General features: G+C 37.8%; 1 protein-coding gene across 1 annotated transcript in view; it reads right to left on the reverse strand.

Annotated features, from left to right (window-relative positions):
• Nucleotides 1-1,366: 1,366 nt before the first annotated feature.
• FKBP9 (FKBP prolyl isomerase 9) overlaps nt 1,367-21,263 on the reverse strand; it is a 28,920-nt gene continuing 9,023 nt past the window's right edge. The window contains exons 2-10 of the mRNA XM_075212590.1: nt 19,742-19,887; nt 19,062-19,251; nt 16,811-16,956; nt 14,885-15,074; nt 12,225-12,370; nt 10,787-10,973; nt 8,066-8,211; nt 6,604-6,767; nt 1,367-2,944 (exon numbers count right to left, since the gene is read on the reverse strand). Of these exons, the coding sequence (XP_075068691.1) occupies nt 2,762-2,944; nt 6,604-6,767; nt 8,066-8,211; nt 10,787-10,973; nt 12,225-12,370; nt 14,885-15,074; nt 16,811-16,956; nt 19,062-19,251; nt 19,742-19,887 (1,498 nt within the window). The 3' untranslated portion in view covers nt 1,367-2,761. The remainder of the gene's footprint in view (nt 2,945-6,603; nt 6,768-8,065; nt 8,212-10,786; nt 10,974-12,224; nt 12,371-14,884; nt 15,075-16,810; nt 16,957-19,061; nt 19,252-19,741; nt 19,888-21,263) is intronic.

Raw genomic sequence — 21,263 nt, forward strand, 5'->3', positions numbered from 1 at the left:
ACCTGCTGGGCAGAGTTATACACTGACCTATATATATCTTGAAGGAGAAGTGACAGTTGGGAGTGGTTGGTGGTTGCTGGGGGTGACAGTGGGGAGTTTTTAACACCTTAAGTAGCTTGATGAAGGATGTGGCGATGAAGATGAAGGATGAGGTGATGGAGAAAAATGATGAGGTGGTGACATGTGGACAAAACCACGTTAAAAAAGGGCGCTTGCGTCGGGAAGTAACGCTCTTCCCCTGAGGAGGCCTGGGCTAGGCCCAAATGCGTGACCAGAACTTTTTTAACACCTTAAGTAGCTTGATTTGACTAGAATGCATGAGTATCATGCACGGGTTAACTTGTTTGTATATATATATATATATATTATAAAAATGTATTTATTTTTAGAATATTGCCCTTTTTATTTAAATGAAACTAATCCCCATTGATTTTGACAATGGAAAATTAAAATGGCAGAATAGCTCTGAGTACACTAAAAATAATCATCAGTTGCTCATTGCATACTGTTTTATTTCTGTGAAAGTGTGTCCCACATTCATTCTCACAGACTGAGCAGTAATTAAACAGCTTGGTTAGCAAGGCATGATGCTAGATCAGGGCAATGTACTTTTGTTACCATAGAATTTCTTGGGCTCTCATTATATACAGAACAACCAATTTCAGTGACCTCATCTTAACAGAACTGAGTCAGCAAAAGCGGATATTGTACTAATGCTGTAAGTCAGGATAAAATATCCAATTCTAACATTCATATGTATAAACAGAAGCCTTTTTACATTGAGGTTTAAACTGTTTTCACTTGGGAGTTTTAATACAACTTTAATTACAAAACATTAACAAACAAAAATTTTTCATCAACAAACTTTCATAGTCTGTAGTGACTGCAGCCCTGCTCATACTACTGCTGTGCAATAGATGCAATGGCAGCTGATATCCTGAAATCACTTAGCATTTGGTTCTTAAAATGAAAATCGCATTACTGGAATAGCTTGCTTAGGTCTGCACTGCAATCTATTACTCCCATGATAACATGAAAGCTTTGTAATAAACCGCTTATAGAATTGTACCGCTTGTAATATATTCCTACATGGCTAAACCTTGTTATACAACAACTTCCAGGCATTTCAAAAGAGCACGATCGACTTGGACAATTTTGGGAGTTCCTCAATATCTGTAGTGCGGAATGTTGTAATCTAATCATTTCACAGCACAGACTTTAACTTTTCTTTTGGGAAATATAAAGCATACTCCCAGTGATCTTCAACAATCAATTGGCATTTATTTTGACATGTCCTTGGGAATATGAATAATGTAGTAAAAAGAGAAGACTACAAACAGAATAGTAGATCTACTGTACACCAGGATTTTTTGTAAAAAAAATGTATATTTATTGCAAACATTTTTCTTGTGATTGCAAATACCTATATGACCAAACTGATTTGGTCCAGATGCATCTGATCACATTACTACCTAATGCCATTTACATGGTGAAAAAACGTGTACAATATTGTGAAACAGGGATGCTCACAGAATTTCTGTATAGAAGTAGATACAACATGTTTTTAAAGGAACAGTTAACCAAAAATGCAAGTTGCCTCATATAAAAGATCTACTTATCACGTTGATAAATATGTGTTAATGTTCTAATATCTTCACAAAACTTGGGATATTTGTCATGGTATTGACATGCAGCTGGGCATAAGGCTCATTGTTATCAGCCAGTTCAAACCAAAAAATGTTGTTTGCATTTGCTTCAGTTAGATTACTGAAAGGAAGTCAGAGTTGTCATTGAAAGGAACATATTTTTCCTATGCACAGCTATGTAAATTATCTTCAGTTCTGATAAGCTCCTGTAATAGTTACATCTGTTTTTGTGAATGATATCAGCTTTTTAATATAAGCCAATTTACATGTATTTTATGTATTCCCATCAATATATTAAACTTGATTTAGTGGTCCTTTAATTTTGCCTGTGTTTCTCAATAATGTATATAGTGAAATTATTTTTTTTGTGGCTTTTCTACCATTTTCAACCTCTTGCCTAATTTAATTCAAACATGTTCTTATATGTAGTTAGCTCGTTTTTCCATTTGAAAATTAATATTATACGAGGCACCTCCAATGGCAACATTGGGGGTTGAGTATGTCCAATGAAGCCAGTTACCAGCGCTGCAGTGTTTTCTGACCAGTGCATTGTCGGAATATATAAGAAGCCGGTAATGCAACAATGAGGGTGAAAACAAATGTTAGGAATACTAGGACCACAATGAAGAAACCAAGAGATAATTTACCTGATCTAATACTGATTGTCGGCACCTAATAGAAGTAAAAGTTCTATTTGCAGTATATGCGGGATGGTTAGGGTACCCCACATATGCCTAGTGTTTGTAGGAAGGTAAATCATCAAATGACTTGTTAAGTGGCAGAACATATTAACAATTAAAGTACTGTCTGAGATTTCCTGAGAAGGGCCACATCTTGTAAAGTAGTATCTATGGAGAATCTCAAGGAAGCAAGATCAGGGTTTTGTTATTAAGCAGCAAAAAGGATACATGAGTTCTTGTTTTAAAACTAGAATTTCTGCTCCAACTAGTACCAATATACCTTGTCACAATCTGAAAAAAAATATAAAAGTCTGGAATGTTCGGCTTTGCACCCATATTCTCACATTAAACAAAGCACACATTGTTTTATTTTCCCACCATCCACGCAAGTGTAACGCTTTCACAGTGCATGCAGACACAAACTCCATCCGTCTGTTACAGTTCATCATGTCGCTCTTTATCCTCTTGGTCTTTTAATTTAAACTCTGCTTCTGTGATCTTGCCGTCTTCATTTCGATCCTGATTTTTGAACATATTCTCAATAATCTTTGCGGCATCAAAACCAGGGGCTAGCTTTCCTTTCCCAGCTTCAACCTGGGCATGAATATAGTCTGAAAACTGGAAAAACAAAGATTTAGTATTAAGACTTCCCTGATTTGGGTTCATGATCTTAACAACATCAGACACATTATTTACTAAACAGCAGCATGTAAATCCACTGTTTGCCATTAAGGGCAATTAATACCAATATGTGACACTTGTTTCCTCTGCAGCAGGTTGCCATGTTAGGAGGGGGGGTGCTTCTTTAACAGGAGAGACCGTGGCTGCAGCAACTTGGCAGATTTGCTTTTCAGAGTAGCACTGTGTGGATTGGTTGATTACTACAAAGTTGCAGGACCAGTGATGGACCCAGTCATTTTAGCTACTTACTGTGACATTAGTACACAGTGTTAAATATGTGGGACGTGTAATACTTAAAATATGTACTGAAATATCTGGTAACACATTAAAGGCTAAGATATAATACCCTAAATTACTGAAATTGACTAAATTAGTTTAGCATTCCGCTGAATCCAAGATTAAATCTAAAAAGCATTTTAGCAGAGCAACTTAACCACTTTATATCATTCTAGGTTTGGAAAGTAATGAAAGACAATAAACACAATATTGGCTGTTGATCCGCGGATCTTCTCCTCTGCTTGCGTCCCGGTTACCATGGCAACAGCTGGGACGTCACTTACAGCTTCCAGGTCCAGGATATCACCATTGCAATGACCAGGACGCTATCACTGACAGCGCCGCGTCCTGGCATTTAACGCAGCCGGGCGCAGGTACAGATTAGATTAATTTTGTGTTTACAGCCTCAGGTGGCTGATTAGATCTCCAGCACCTCCTCAATTCTGATTGGGCATTCAATGGGGCATATTCAATTCCGATCCGATCCGCGGTAACGCGCGTTACCGCGGAAAATGCTCACTACTGCCGGTAATACGGTATCGCAATAATGCAGATTTTCGTACGCAACCCTGTGGGCTGCGAACGAAAATCCACGTTATTGCAGTACCGCGGATTAGGTTCGCGGCCGTTCCGGCGCGATCGGAATTGAATATGCCCCTATGTTTTTAAAACAGGGATGGTTTAGCCTCCCTGCTGGTTATAGGGTTCACTACCCGTTTTGTTGCTGACCTGCTCATTGTCTGCTGACTTCTGATTGAACTCTTATTGTGACCCTTGCCTGGAATTGGACCTCTGCCTGTACATTGAAATTTGCTGTTTTGCTTGTTACCCTGATCCTTTGGCCTGTTTTCCTGACTGCTCTGCCTGCTTCGGACCCTTGATCCCGGCCTACCGCCGACCACCCTCCATTATCGTGGGAACTGCCTCCTGTTCCAGCTGCGCTACGGCCGCAATAGATAAACCTTTACTACGCTGAGCTTAAGACCTGGGGGCATCCAAGTACCTGTGAGCACACTCAGTTCTATGGGAAAGGCGGCTGCTAAAGACCCTTATTACCTATTGTTCTAAAAGTTTATCTTGGTAGCCTCTAGTCATAACATTGGTTTGCAGTTTTCTAAATAAAACACTCTACACATTTTTGGATGTGATCAATTAATATTTTGGGTTGTAAGACTTATTTTAGTGTGTTTTGCCAAAACCAAGACCCACCTTTTGAGCTTGCCAGATTCTTTCCACTTATTTAACATAACAGACCCACAGTTTGTCACATGACTAATCAAAGTGGTCCATGATAACAAACGTGATGAGAATATTTAATTTACACAGCTGAAGTCAATGTAAACAAGATATTAAACATGTTTGGGTGGGGAGGGCCTTGCTTTTGAGATATCTTACAATCCATTGGGAAAAGTGAATATCTGGGACAAGAGGAGATATTGTGGTTTAGAATGGAGATTGTAACAATAGTGTACCAGTGTCAGTAATATGGGTGGGAGTAGGGTAGGCTAGTAAAGAGGTGAGGTTTCAGAGAGCGTTTAAAGGTTGGGTGAGAGTGAGTAACTTAAAAGGCAGATACACTCCTAAGATCATATTGTAAGTGATTATTTGTGGGGTTTATTTATTCTTCAAATATGTGATATAATGGGTCCTAAAATGTTTCTTTAGGGAAGCTCCTCTTCTATAGAAAACCTTTAAAAATGGCTGTACTGTACAGAAGTTGAGCAGCTACACATGCCATTTATAGAGTATATGGGGCATGCTTAGATATTAAAGCCAGTTTCATATTTTTTCTTAAACACTGTCCTACGTGTGATGCATCCTTGTTAGGATACTTCTCCATGAGAGTAAAACTATTGTCTGTAGTACCAGCATTGTTTATCCATAGTTTTCAGGGGTCACAGTTTAAACTGTTGGGAAATGCTGAACACAAACTGTCCACAATAACAATACATCGCCACACCCAGGATTTGTCACCCAATAATACAGCAAGGAAATGGTTCATGTAGCACATACCCCAATCTCACATTACAAGTCACGGACTTGAACAAATTAATAAAGAAGACATCCACAATGCCTATTACAGCATACTCTTTTTTTACTATTTATATTTTTACAAAAAAGCACCACAGACTTTCAGCGGAATCATTGTGGCAGCTTCTACTCACTAGAGTTTAAAATTGTAGAACTAATGTAAGTTAGTATTTGTTACCCATTTATGGACAGATGTCTCTGACAGAGTTGATATGCATTTTATATTTTTTGTGCTTAGTGACAACTAACTATATGCCAGAACTGCATATACTCATGTTAGTTTATCATTTATCATGTTTATGTTAATTAGTTTTATAATATAACAAGCTTTACTTGCCTTATGGTGTGTTAAGTCCACCTTTAAAAACCATACTCAGTACTGTATAAAAGTGGTGGTAGTCATTTTCCCAATGACGACCACACCAACAACAATGTCATCGACATGAAGATACCGATGACGAGGATTCCGAAGGTGAGTATATAACTACATACCTTAATGTAGATCTGCACCATTTCCGATAACTGTTGTAGCCGAGACAAGACAAGTCGGCGTGTGTTAAGGCCGTCATTCCTCCTGATGGGTCCGCCTTAAAAGCGGCAATGCCACTGTTATCAGGGGGAATGACGGCCTTAACACACGCCGACTTGTCTTGCATCGCAATTCTCACATGTCGGCTACAACAGTTATTGGAAATGGTGCAGATCTACATGTAGTTATATACTCACCATCGGAATCCTCATCATCGGTATCTTCGTGTCGATGACATTATTGTCGGTCTCTGAAGGATCGCATATGCGTACCACACCCTATAAAAGTGATGTCACCCAGAATATGTATCAAGCTATCCACTATGAAGGACACCCAGGGGTAGAGTTATCAAACTTTCTAAAAAGGAAAATTGAAGATGTTGCCTACAGTAACCAATCAGATTCTAGCTATCATTTATTTAGTACATTCTAGAAAATGACAACTAGAATTTTGGTTGCTATGGGCTACACATCCACATTTCTTTAGATGAGTAGTCCTGTTGCAATCAATATACTAGAATCTGATTTTTCTCTGTACAATGAGCATTAATAACTTTCACCCCCAAAAATGTTAATCCTAGCTGTATGAGCGCTCGCTCAGGCCTTTAGAGTTTACCTGATTTCCACGTTAGATAACCCTCTTAAGTTGCTTTGGGCTTTGTGAAAGTTGGGTTATTTCTTGTGTAGGCCTTCTAATAAGGTTATAGTGATGAATTGCTCTGCTTCTGTAACACTTGCACACAACCATATCTGACACTTACCTCATTTAGAAATATCTCCCCATCTGTGTTTTTGTCAATGTCTTCAAAGAGGTTCGGTGACACTTCTCCATTCCATACAAACATGTAACCATCAGGCAGGCCTGGTACCAGCTCCAGAAGCTCAATGTCAAACACTAATACGGCACTTCCTGGCACTTCCCCCTCTGCCATATGGTGGGAGAAAGAATGCAATTAAGTAATAGCGCCAAACTGAAGCTCAATAGCTGCCACTGATGTAAAGTAATGTGCACACATAGCGAAAATACAGATTGTGTGGGCTGAACTAGTATATTGATGGAATAAGAGGATAAAAGGACCCCATTTAAATGGTACAACCATTGCGCTAGAGCTAAACTGAGAGCCTGGCTGGTGTTAGCAAAAAATAACCGGTGAGACTAGCAGTGGACAGAATGGGGTTAAAATGTATTTTATAGAGTGTTTCAAAATCACATAAACTGTCCATGGTGGTAGAGCAGATAAATGGACCAAAACATACATACAAGGCTGTTTCTCCTCTCCCATACCAGCACTCAGATATAACCTTTTAACTGTTTACTGTACCATCATGTACAATGTGTGTGATTTTAAAATGCCACAAAAGATAGATTTTAACTCCTTACTGCCCACTACTTGTCTCTATGGTTATATTTGTCTTTGCGAAAGAACGCAAAGAGAAAAAAATAAAAATATAGAATTAATGTCACCTGTTAATAATATAGGCATTAATGATGAAACAGTAAACATTTTTAAAAAAGGTCTTTTTTTTTTTTTACCCATGAAATACAATTATTAGGATGTTCTTAATGTCTGCTGAACATAAAATTAATTTTTACATCTCCTGATTACAAACACATTTTATAGCATACGAGACGTCATCACTACTGATGAGGACTTCGACTAGCCCTGTAGCTGAAGCAAGAGATACGGCAGAATAACAAGTAACTTTGAGATGCTCAGAGCCTGATTTGGACGCACTGCATGCCCTTCAGTTTTGCATGCCTCTACTGTATGTTGACTATAGCAAAGCACCCCTTCCCATCCCCGTTCACTCCCCGAAATCGTATACTGAAGTAAGTGTCCTTTGTGTTCGAAGACAGACGGACAGGGCTGTATTGACGAATGTATCTCCCGATTCTGGGCATGACCAGAGTGATTCTGTGTACAATACACTCAAAATTGGCAGATACCTGCCTTGACCAGTCAAGCCCTAAATGTGCATGTAAACAAATGGCAGTGTACCTAGATCTAAGCAGCACTTAATTTGTTAGCACAGAGAAGTTGACTGTACAATTCATTGGGGTTTATATTCTACAAAGTAAAAATATACAGAAATCAGTAGCAGCCAATTAGATATTTGCTTTCATTAATTTAACTTGTAGCAAATGATTTAATGCTAAATGTGATTTCTGTCTGCTCCTGCACATTATTAGTATATAGCAGGGTGATTTACTAGCACACTTACCTACTCCGTCTTCACCATAACCCATATGGGGAGGAATAACAACTGTACGCTTCTCACCAACACACATGTCTTGTAGACCCATGTCCATTCCTAATACCACCTGTCCAGATCCAAGAACTATGTTGTACGTTTTACCGTATTGGTGCCTGTGGAAATAAATTGGCATTAGAGACCATTCTATACTAGTAGGTGTGCCTGTATGTGTACACTACTGTCACTTACACACTCATCTACCATCAGGGTAAAATTACTTTCACTGTCCTAGAGGTAATATCTATTAGAATTTATAGAAGGAGGTTAAATGCACTGGCAATTTCGATGTAAAACAAGAACCTAACTGGTTCCAATCCCAGAGTCAGGTACTTTTGGAAACCTAACTTTCTGCGACACCAAATGAAATTGTAATTAGAAAATAATATTTTGCCTAAAACAATCTGTGCACAAATATTACATGATAAACCTGTGAAAAACTGAGGACAGTCCATCCAGACTATTTTTGATATGCCACTTGGCCTATGATTAATGCTACACACTTATACTGCTTATGATGCAATTTCTCATAATTATAGACTGTATCAAAGTAATACAATATTAAATAAAAAGTTGAGTTTGAATATCCAGAAATAAATTGCTATAGCTTACTGTACTGATCCAAAAATGTGACTATGTGTTGTCATCAAATATATGCATTCTAATACGTCCTTCTTTCATGTAGACCCAGAAATATTCCTGTCCAACTTAATATGCCAAATATTCTGCTACCTTATCATCTACCCTCAAACCTTCCCCAATTACAACTTAAACACACCCTCCTCTACCCAGTACCTGCAGTCCTGTGCTCCTCATACAGTAACTACAGGAGATGCAAAGACATTACACTGTGTACTTCCTCCTCCAGAGACTGTATGAGAACAACGTTAGTGACTAAATGCAATACAGCTTCCCTGGGAGGTTAAGGAAGTAGTCCCCATAATTTTCAATGGGGACTACGGTTTTGGTTAAATTTATCAAGCACCGAAAAGCTTAGCTTGACCTTGATCTGAAGATGGCGTTAGACATTCAATCCTATGAGGAGAGCATCGCAAAAATGAGACGGATGATAAATAGGCCCCTTAAAGAGGCCTTACTGTGCACAATATTTGACAATACTTAAAGGGGAAAGCCACACAGTTTTTTTTGTCTTGACAATATATATCCCCCAATGAAAAATTAGAATATTTGCGAATATTATTAACAACTTTTCTGTTGCCTTCTGGTAGAAAAATAAGTGGGGAAACGCATTAGGATTTCCAGTACTACTTTGCACAGATAAGGTATTTTAATCTATTGCAGATCTTTAGTTTTGAACTGCAGGTTGATTTGAGCTAAACATTACTTAGCTCACTCTGCTCCTTTGTGACATGCAGCACAGTGATACCATCATTTCAGCTGCAGCTTATTTGGACTGCTGGCACTTTGATTGTGATTCTCAACGTTTTGATACAATTGCTACAGAGGGAACTAATATACACAAAGACAGCATTCTGAATGATCAATGTGGATTTTTCACATTGTCCAGTGGGACTGTATGTGACTAGCTCATTCCATTGTGTGGAAACATAACTCATCTCCAACTCTAATTTAACCACAGTTATACCGTGTGGATGATTTTTGGTTTAAGGAAGAGTGGAAGAGGAAACTGTTTGGTCCCTGAATATTCTTCATACTTGCCTATATTATTGGCCGAGTATATGATCAATTGTTCTGGATAATTACCACAGGTCCCTGATTAGATATTGTGGGCACTTTGAACAGTTTCATTTCTCTCAAAATTATTTATGAATGTATAACATGCAATTTCTTTGAAGTAGAACAAGGTCTTACATATCTGTAATTTATGTTTTTGTTTTGTTTTTTCTTAATTTGAATTTAAATATTTTTGTTTAGAAGATTGGCTGAAGATTATATTTTAGACTGAGATCAGGACTGGTGGACTCCGTTTCAAAATACAAAAGGAGTAGGAAGTTACAGACAGACATAACTATTTTCTGTTTCTATAAGTTGTTTATAAAAAAGAATAAAATAAATGGATAGTTCCAATTCCTGTTAGATATTTTTATTTGAAATACTGCTTATCTGTCAAAAAACATCAATTTGTGTTTTTTTTCCTTAGTAATGATTACTGCCATATATGAATATGTATATATATATTTCTGTAATTATAGGACATAACAAGATGGGAGGGGAAAGAGCGCACTTCCTTACTGCCGTATTTCATGTCAGAACTCATCTCTCACTATTGGATATTCGTCTTGGTCAGACACAATGTAATTAGCTAAACAAACCCTAACATTGTGTGCCTAAAAAGAGGTGTTATCAGACGAGTGGACCCCCAAAGGAGGACAAACAGGGACACAACACCTGAGGCAGTGGGAACACAAGGTTTGGTACACTATAACATTCATCATGAATGCTCCTACAGAACACTGAGAAGAAGAAGAATTTAATGCTTCTGAATAAGATAGTCATGTTTCTTAAGCTGTTCATAAAGAGCAATAAAACAATGTCACCTGTAAGCTACCAAAAATGACCACAGTAAAATTGTTAAACTGCATTAGATTTTACACTACATTTTAACATTATATTTTGATACTATACCTCATTTGACGTAGACTACACATACTCTGTAACAAATGACTTGTTGATATGCCCATATACTATTTCTCTATAAAGTGTCCTTACGTTGAATCTAGTACAGTGCCATCCATGAGAGTTGCATTATAATGATACTTCAAATAGTCCCCCTTCTTGCTCAGGACAGTGCAGTTGCTTGGTTTAAACTGCGATGTGATGCTGACAGAGTCATCGGGGTTGTGGAAATCAACGATGAGGATATCGAACACTAACACCGCAGATCCTGGAATTTTTCCTTTGATGACAAGAGTACCAATATTACAAATGGTCTATAAGTTACCGCAGTGGTCTTTCAGAATGTCAGTAAAAGATGATGTTAAATGTAACATCATTAATCAATTTTAATGTAACAACATTAAATATAACATTTATATATATTCGTCTAAACTGTGCTCAAGCAAAATTGAGACCACTCTGCATAAACAGATAGAAGAGGGGGAGATAAGCCACACAGGCAGTCAGAGGCGTACAATGCTAACTAAAGTGGAGTCGTTTTTTTTTTAGAGGGTTACATTTCTATCTCTAACTGTTTTCTCTCTTTTTGATAGGTCTACTACTGTCTACTACTGTCTCTACACCGGTGACTGTCTTGGAGAACTGCGACCTGTGTACCCTATGCAGCTTAGCCCAGCTCAGCCCAAAAGAGTCCCTGGTGAATACCGGAGGTAGTTTGGACTCCGCGCCTCCCTGTTCAGTTGCGCTAACACCAGTTAGCGGACATCTCTGCAATTCCGTGACAAGGGGCAACACCTCCCCTTTTACTTTGTAGAAGCTTTAGTAAATCTACCCCCTGGCCTCTTATTCTCTCCTCCCTAGTTGCTGAAAACTGAGGAGGTGGTGATGATTAGTGACTGAGTTTGTATAATGAATTTACTTGGTTAACCAATGGCATTTTGCACTGAATGTTTTCCCTACCTTCAAGGATCAGTGAGCCTACCAGAGTCTGGTTCTTACAAGCAAGCACAAGTAACGCCACTATGTCACCAGCTACAATTCGGTTACTAACCTATATATCCGGAACTAAACATAGAACACCATACCATTTAGTGTGGGTTGTCAATTATCCCCTTTACTCCAAAGCAACAATATAATTACCAACTAATAGAGTAATTCATAATTGTTCTCCGTCATCCTGTTTATCACATCAGCCACAGTATATAATGACTTAGACTGTGTTCTTAACAGACAGCACTACAGTATGTTGCATTTGCATTGAAAGTGAACTTTAACTTTGACATTTTTTATGTTAATTTTTTTTTTCTTTACCATTGATTGGGAATTACGTAAAATGCAGTCAGATGATGAGGTCATTGAACAATAGCACTTGCATTCATTCGCCATAGGATCTGGAGTCTAACTGTGCGGCCAAACTGTGCATGTGTGGCCAAACTGGAACATAAATGGGTCGCAAAGTACTCAGGGCCAGCATCTAGATCTGCCTGTGTACAGTAGTTAGGTGCTTAAGGACATGCTAAATAGCACCTACCTGTCCCCTCTTCACCATAGGCAAGATGTGGTGGAATTGTCACCTGCCGCCTCTCTCCCATGCACACTCCCAGCAAGCCTTCATCCATGCCAGCAATCACATAACCCTTTCCAATGTAGGTGTCATAGGTGTGGTTTCGAGAGTAACTAAAACCAAGGAGAAATTTCATTAGCTTTGAAGAAATGATAAATTAATCAACTTTAACTTGACAGAAATTAAAAAGTATACAGCAGGTACAGTAAAAAAACTGACTTTATGAATGTGGTAATGCCTTTTGTTAACGCAATAGTTTTCACAGAATTTAAAACTGACCGATGCAAGGGATATAATCAATTTTCTAAAGCAATACAAAAAAGGAACAAATATATTGACACTACAACTCATGCTAAATAATGCTTATATATCTAAATAACCAGACTAAGGGGGGGGTATTCAATTGTTGCTCCGGAACGCAAAAAAACGAGCGCGTTAAAACTATTACCGTTTATACGGTAAACTTGCGCGTAAAAACCGTTAATACGGTAGTTTACTCGCTGAATTTCATCTCGCAGCTCAGGGAGCTGCGAGATGAAATTCAGCGAATAATTACCGTATAAACGGTAATAGTTTTAACGCGCTCGTTTTTTTGCGGTCCGGAGCAACAATTGAATACCCCCCTAAAGGTGTTAAATAAAACATTTTTATTTTACATTCTACTGTGATTCATTTTATATTATTATTGGTGAACTGATTGGGCTTTCATTTGTAGCATACTTGTGCAAACATCTTGTTTTATTTTATAGCCACTGTATAGGGAAGACCAGGCAAAATGGGAGAGAAAAAAAATCACACTTCTATGATTCTCATTATTCCTCTCATGCAATTAAAACAGGCCCAGAACAGTGGCGGATCCAGAAGGGGGCGATCTCCCCCCCTAGCAGGGGCTTGCCGCCGGCGGCTGCACAGTATGTGCAGGCCCGCTCGGCAGTGACAGTGTGCTGCCCGGCTGCTCTGATTGTGTTTAAAACACAATCAGAGCAGCCGGGCAGCACATTGTCACTGCCGAGCGGACCTGCACATATTGTGCAGCCGCCGGCAGCCTTGAAGTCAAAAAGGGGGCGTGGCCTAAATCGCCCCCCCCTAAATCGCCCCGGTAGGATACTTTTCTAGATCCGCCCCTGCCCCAGAATGTTACCACAAAATAAAAGAATGCATAAATATGTGTATATTATGTAAGCTCTGCATGACCAAAGGTACATGGTTACATTTTTTTTTAATGTAAAATATTCTGCGACTGTACATGGGAGATTATGACAGCAGTAAGGGAAGACAGGGCCAGTGGTAGCCACACACAAATGAGGGGATGTCTCCTCTTTATGGTTTTGGGCAGCTTTTATTGCGGGTGAAACTCATACATTGTTGTATGAGTGTGTGAAGCCTACAAATTGAATCGGCGTCACTACGAGTGGGTGACATGCCCGTATGTCCTAACATCCAGGGGGTCAGATCTATATCCAATTTGGCTATGCACATAGACTCTGATGTAGATCTAACGCCAATTTTCATAGTGTTAAGTACGCAAATGTTTTCTGCAGGAACAAGCACCTGTCAGTAGGCATATCTTTTGCAGGTGCTTGAGGGTTGAGTATATGTAATATAAAGTTATAACAAATATTTTTTTTTTTTAAATGGCATGACACTAACCACAAGGAATGCTCTGGCAGCCATGGGCATGCTTCTACTTGTAGTTCTAGGTTAACAGGGGTGCTGGAAACACTTTTGGGGGAAGAGGGCATACTTTTTTTTATATTATTTATTATTTTTTAAATTACATTTAAAACCAATTAATAGCATTTTATCATGCTTTACGCATACACACATTTACATGTGAATACGTAAGATACATAGGCCACAGCAAATGGAGTAGATGCAATATTTTTGGGTGCATGTTTTTTAGTGTAAATTTTGCCCATTTTAGCGCCAGGCCCATATTGCATAGAGTGACAAGAGATAATATTGTTTTCTAATCACTACTTTTATTTGCTTGTTCAAGTCTCAGAATGAATATTGAAAACCACTAAAGTATAAGTTAGATTATTAAAAATATGATTTCAAAAATATGATTTATTTTCCTGTTATGCTATTGCATGTATAGTTATTATTTCCATGAAATTAATGTTGGAATTGATACTATGTATTTCCTTTTCAAACTGTTTTGAAAGAGTCTATGGTATTGTCATTTATTTGCCCTCTGACTGCTTAATAAAGGACTGGGAGGGTCTGAATGCTTGTTTCCCAGATTGCAGTTCATAAAATACATTGCATACTGAAACCGAGTGCTCCTTTCTACTAAACCTCTGGCATTCACAGTGCCAATACCGTATTTGCACCATTACGGACGCAGAAGTGAGTCCAAGTTACTGTGTTTGCATGATAGTAATACTATTAACAGAACTTTGTGGCACAAAAGTTCAGGGGATGAATAGAAAATAGGAACATATAAAGCCAATGTCACTGTAATTCCTCAAGTTTCAGATAATTTCCTTTTAAAGTCAAATTATTCTTGCAGTAGCAGTCATGTAGCATTTAGGAAAATCCTGCAAAGTAGGTAAATTATCAAATTTTACAACTATCATAAAGTATTCAGATTTTCATTAGTGTCAAAATGAATTTTTATAAACCTGGAGTCGAAGAAGGTGCCATCCAGCAGTGTTCCATTATAATGGTATCGGATGTAGTCACCGACCTGAGTTTTCCTCTCACAGTTTTCTGGCAAATACTGGACCTCAACGGTGATGCGATCTTTTGGGTTGTGCAAATCCAATAAGACTACATCAAAGACAAGTGATGCCTGGGAGGGAATATCTTTACCTAAGAAAGCAAAAAGAAGTTAAACAGAGTCTATGGGGTATATTTACTAAACTGCAGGTATCAATCAATCAGATTCTAGCTGTCATTTTGTAGAATGTACTAAATAAATGATAACTAGAATCGGATTGGTTGCTATAGGCAACATCTCCACTTTTTCAAACCTGCAGCTTGATAAATTTACCCCTATGTGTATTACTAATAGGCCTTTCATATATTTTCAAAGGCATGAGGCATGTTACTGACTCCAAGTGATTGGAATGGCTGCATTTTTGTGTATTTTTATTTAGCGCACAAAATGGCTGCCTCCCAAGGTGAGGGCTACCCTTTTATTTACTTCAATTTCATACTCATGACACAACCACAAAATCACTGCTTCCACTGTATGTAGGTTATAAATACACTTTAAATATTTACATAGTTTGTAAGGTTGAAAAAAGACACAAGCCAATCAAGTTTAACCTTTCATAAATTCTAATTGCACTGATTCTGAGCAAGGCAAAACTAAACCCTCATTGTGACAATTATCAATATAGGGGGGAAAAATCCTTCCTGGCCCCCAAAAAACAGAGTCGGATAAATTCCATGGAACAATCACAACAATAATGTCCTCTAAGTAGGTAAGTGCTGCAATCCGTTATTAAATTTGCCATCACCACCTCATGTGGACCTCAGCTTAACCACCCTTACAGTAAAGAACTCCTATCCATACATATGGAGAAGCCTTTGCATTGCTATAATGCCCTAGCCCTGGCTGGCACAGCCTATTGCTGATATCAGCCTTTTCAAGGGGACTCCACGCTTTGTGTCTCCCCGGTTTTGCCGATACCATCCTAGGCTCACAGCGCTAGTGCGGAATTTACTTTTTGCTGGGGACCACATTTTTTTTTCATGTATTTTATAATGCCAGTGCAGGATATGTGCTGATAATCAGCACATATTTTGCACCAGCAGCCGCAAGAGACATATTCCTGACAGGTGTATCAGTGGCTGCATCCTAATCTACATAGTATATGAACTGTGTGAAATGCCCTTACTGTACATGGGCTTTGCTATCCCTCCTCTGTTCTGCATACAGACTTAGACATATGCCATGTTACTGCGCAAACACCAACTCTGCGTGAGGCCCTCAGTTAGCAGTCAATAACCAGAACCAACAATGGACTAGAATGTAAACAAACCAGCACACAAGAAAGCCCTTGTTTGCAGAGCTACATGAAGTTCTTTGTTGAGAACGCTTACAAATATTAGCTGTGACAATAGAAAATAGGAGTGAGATAACTCACAGAACTATATTTACAGGTGCGCTCACTGGTCAGTGTAGAATATATGTGGTTGCAAATTTGTTGTTTTAGGCAAATTTGCATCTGAATGCCACAACAGATGTGTCAAAAATGTGTCTGTTTCAGAAGATGGAATTAAACATTTGTAATTCGTATTTGCAACAAAGTTAAAATAAAATGTGTGTGAATCGCATTCAGTGGTGGTACGGAAAGAAACACAATCCTCTCGGAGAACACTGATAAACAAATCTATGTTACCAAGAGATAAGTAGGTATCCTGTATCATTTCTCAAACTGCTTCACCCAATCAGAACAAAAATGTAAAAATTTGCAGAGCATCTTTTGTCATCAGAGCATTGTATCCAACATACATGTTGTTTTAAGTCTGGGAAAAGATATGATTAAAACATGCACTATTTACTACACTAGGGACTTGTCAGGTAATTCTTCACTTACCATCACCATCTACCCCATATGCAAGAGATGGAGGAACTGTGATTATACGTTTTTCCCCCACGCACATTCCCAGAAGACCAGTATCCATTCCAGGGATCAACCAGCCAATTCCTACATAGGTGTCATAAGTTTTCATGCGATTGTGACTAAGAGAAGAAGAAAAAAACAATGTTACTGTATATATATATATATATATATATATATACACACATACATACATACATATACATACAAACATATATATATATATACATATATTATATATACATATATTTGTGTGTATATCATCATCATTTATTTATATAGCGCCACCAAATCTGCAGCGCTGTACAAAGAATATTTGTCATTTACATCAGTCCCTGTCCCATTGGAGCTTACAGTCTAAGTTCCCTAACACACAAATAGGGCTAGATTTACTAAGCTGCGGGTTTGAAAAAGTGGGGATGTTGCCTATAGCAACCAATCAGATTCTAGCTGTCATTTTGTAGAAGGTACTAAATAAATGAAATCTAGAATCTGATTGGTTGCTATAGGCAACATCCCCACTTTTTCAAACCCGCAGCTTAGTAAATCTAGCCCATAGACTATGTTTAATTTTGTTGGCAGCCAATTAACATACTAGTATGTTTTTGGAGTGTGGGAGGAAACCGGAGCACACAAAGGAAACCCACGCAAGCACAGAGAGAACATAAAAACTCCACACAGATAAGGACCTGGGGCCTGGTTCATTAAGTAATTAAGAAGTTTCTTATTTAAGTCTCCTGGACAAAACCATGTTACAATGCAAGGGGTGAAAATTCGTTTTCTGTTTTGCAGATAAGTTAAATACTGACTGTTTTTTCATGTACCACACAAATACTTGATAGCTTATTTGTACACTGAAATTTAAAGTTGATATTTGTGTGCTACATGTATTTAACTTATGTGCAAAACAGAAAACTAATTTTCACCCCTTGCATTGTAACATGGTTTTGTCCAGGAGACTTAAATAAGAAACTTCTTTATTTAATTTAAGTTCCTTACTGAAACAGGCCCCTGGTCAGGAATCTAACGCATTACCCCAGCACTGTGAGGCAGAATTACTAACCACTAAGCCACTGTGCTGCCCGGTGGCTCAGTGGTCAGCACTTCTGCCTCCCAGCGCTGTGAGTAATATATAGTAATAAAAACTTATTTTTTTTGGTAAGCACATACTTATTTTAGCTTCAAATTTAGATAAACGTATCTCCATAGCACTATTAACATAAAATATCATCACTGAAGACACACATTCCAACCCTGAAGATAAAATGCAGACGAAATTATTTTAGGAAATCTGTCAAAATGTAATACTAAAAGACAAAACACTACACTAGTTCTTTTCTCAGAGCAACTTATGAACAGTTATATTTAGTTCCATAAAATATAATGGGCTGCTGAGAATCGTTATTAATCCTGTAACAATAGAGTAATACAGCATGGCACAGGACATCATATATTGTCAAGGAGCAGTACAGGCAGAAAAAAGGATGGTTTAAAGAGACACTAACCTTAAAAATTGTCTGTGCTTAATATGCCTAAGCACAAAGTAACATACATTATAGATACAGTTGTATGTTATCATATTTTCGGACCTGTTTACAACCACAAGTACATAATATCTCACAACCAACTATGTCATACATAACCTTTGCAATTAGACCACAAGCTATTGATAACTAGTGGATGGGTGATTTGGACAGGCACTCTTTTTACTGAGTATCCCCAAACTCCCATATGTAGATGTTTTCCCCTGTTAGGGGGTGTTTCTGCAGACCATCATCTTGGTGTGTACCTAGATAAGACAAGTAGTCGCAATTGTTCAGCAAGAAAGGTAATGCTGAACAACATTTTATGTGGTTCTTATATGAACATAATGTTTTCAGTATTTTTGTTGACGAGAAGATATATTTAATCATCTGACTTTCTCACAGTCCTACTTCCTGTATTCAACTTCAAATTTATGCAACATTTTGCTTCATAATATAAACTCTAAGTTCTCTAAATAATAATCACCCTAAGTACGAGATGTTTCTCAGAAAAGAGCACTTGTAAGATTTGGTTATGTATATGGGTAACAGTATAGCTGTGTAGATTTGTTCCCATGAACACAACATTTTCTGGCTGCAAACCAATAAAAAGACATTGCCCTTCTGATGTTGGGTTTAGTTAAAATTTACTACTATAGTCAAACCTTAATATCAATAATAAAAAGGGTGTTTTAAACATAAACCTGGAATCAAAAAGTGTTCCATCCATCAAGGTTCCATTGTAGTGGTAGCGAATAAAGTCAGACACTTCTACTGTTCGAGAACAATTATTTGGTTTATAATAAGTCTCCACTTGGACTTTATCTTCTGGATTCCAGATGTCTACCAGAAGGACATCGAAGTGTAGCACTGCATCTGGGGGAATGACACCAGCTGTGAAGAAGAAGCAAAATTATAATTATAGCACTTACATACCATTTACATACTAGCACTAAGTAGTTTAAGAATGAGGACTATATTTAAAAGAATATTAAACCTAATATATTAATTGATGTGTATTAAAGATCAAATAAGGCCAACATATAGCATAATATATGAATTTTAAGTCATTGTTTAAGTGGTCTTTTAATGTGTGGATATTACAGGTACCACTGTAAATAGACTGTTCAGTCTTAACCTGACATTTCACTGCAACTATTTGTAAAAGTTTTTCATTGCCAATCAATTATGCAAAGCATCAAATCCTCCACAATTTTTACCACAGTGTCTTGCTGGGGTCTGATACAGGTCAAAAAGCTAATACAGAACAAAGTAGTTGAGACATCTTGTTTTATTAAAGAAGCCCCTCCATCCCAACATGGCAAATTGCTACACATTAAAGGAACTTATATCTCTATACAAGGCATGGAGGTAGGTTACTTACCCACTCCTTCACTCCCGTAGGCAAGATTGGGTGGAATCTTCACTAATCTCCTCTCATTTATACACATTCCAATCAGGGCTTTGTCCATTCCTGCAATGATGTGCCCTTTTCCCACAAATACATTGTAAGTGGTGCCTCGGTCATAACTACAAAATAAACAGTTGTGATTGTTCAAGTACATCTGTTTTTTAATAAAGGATTGTATAGTAGATCACACCAAGAACAAATATGCCAGCACTACTTTAACACAAACCTGCAAACTTGAATACAGTGCAACTGTTATAGAAATGAAAATGCAAAGAGTGCTATAAAAGTAACGTATTAATCAGACACCACAAACATTTTCATTTGGCACACCATTGCAGTAAAAATCATAGTGTGATAAATCAGTGTGATGTGTGAAGTGTGAATTAGCTTTCAATTATAGTAAGCATTACATATGTGAAAAAACATATGCTTGACATGAATAAATAGTTTATTCAATATGTGCACACAAGAAATAAGTTGTCATCAGCCTCAACTGTCTCCTCACATGCCACCAAATGACCTCATCCAATATAACTTACCAAATATGTTTCTTTCTCTATATATATATAGCTGTGGTAGTCATGTTAGCGATACTGATAATTCCAACTTCAAGAATGCCTATAAGATGGAAATCCAGACTTACTATAAAAAAGACATCACAGACATGACTCCTATATATTCAATGCGGGGAGTTGCAAGTTACGTCATTTATCATGCCAACAGTGAGAGATCCGGATTTAAACTGGCAATGCCAGGACCCGACACCTTCATCATCTAATTTAAAAGTTAGGTTTAGGCATAGGGTTAGAATTACAATTAGGATAAAGGCTTCTACATTATACACGCCGGTCCCGGCATTGCCGCTTTAAATACAGAAATCTCACTGTTGCTATGTTAACTGACGTCAATTGCAACTGACAGCATTTAGTGCAATTGGAATATATAGGAGGAATGTCCGTGATGTACACTGTCTTTTTTATTGTAAGTCTGCATTTACTTTTTATAGGCATTCTTGGAATTGGAATTATTTCGAAGATATAAACTGTGTCGGAATTATCAGTATCGCAAAATTGAACCCCACCCATATAGAGCCTATATACCTGAATGTAACTCACATGCCATTATATAAGCTCAAATACCATAAGCCTAAAATGCTGCTAGAAAGTTTGGGAACCCTTTAGAATTTTCTGAATTGCTGCATAAATGTGACCCTAAATCATCATCATTTATTTTTATATATATATATATATATATATATATATATATATATAGCGCCACTAATTCCGCAGTGCTGTACAGAGAACTCATTCACATCAGTCCCTGCCCCATTGGGGCTTACAGTCTAAATTATCTAATATAGACACACACTCACATACTGACACAGACAGACAGAGAGGGAGAGACTAGGGTCAATTTTGATAGCAGCCAATTAACCTACCAGTATGTTTTTGGAGTGTGGGAGGAAACCGGAGCACCCGGAGGAAACCCACGCAAA

The sequence above is a fragment of the Mixophyes fleayi genome, chromosome 5 (assembly GCF_038048845.1).
Source record: "Mixophyes fleayi isolate aMixFle1 chromosome 5, aMixFle1.hap1, whole genome shotgun sequence".
Taxonomy (NCBI): domain Eukaryota; kingdom Metazoa; phylum Chordata; class Amphibia; order Anura; family Limnodynastidae; genus Mixophyes; species Mixophyes fleayi.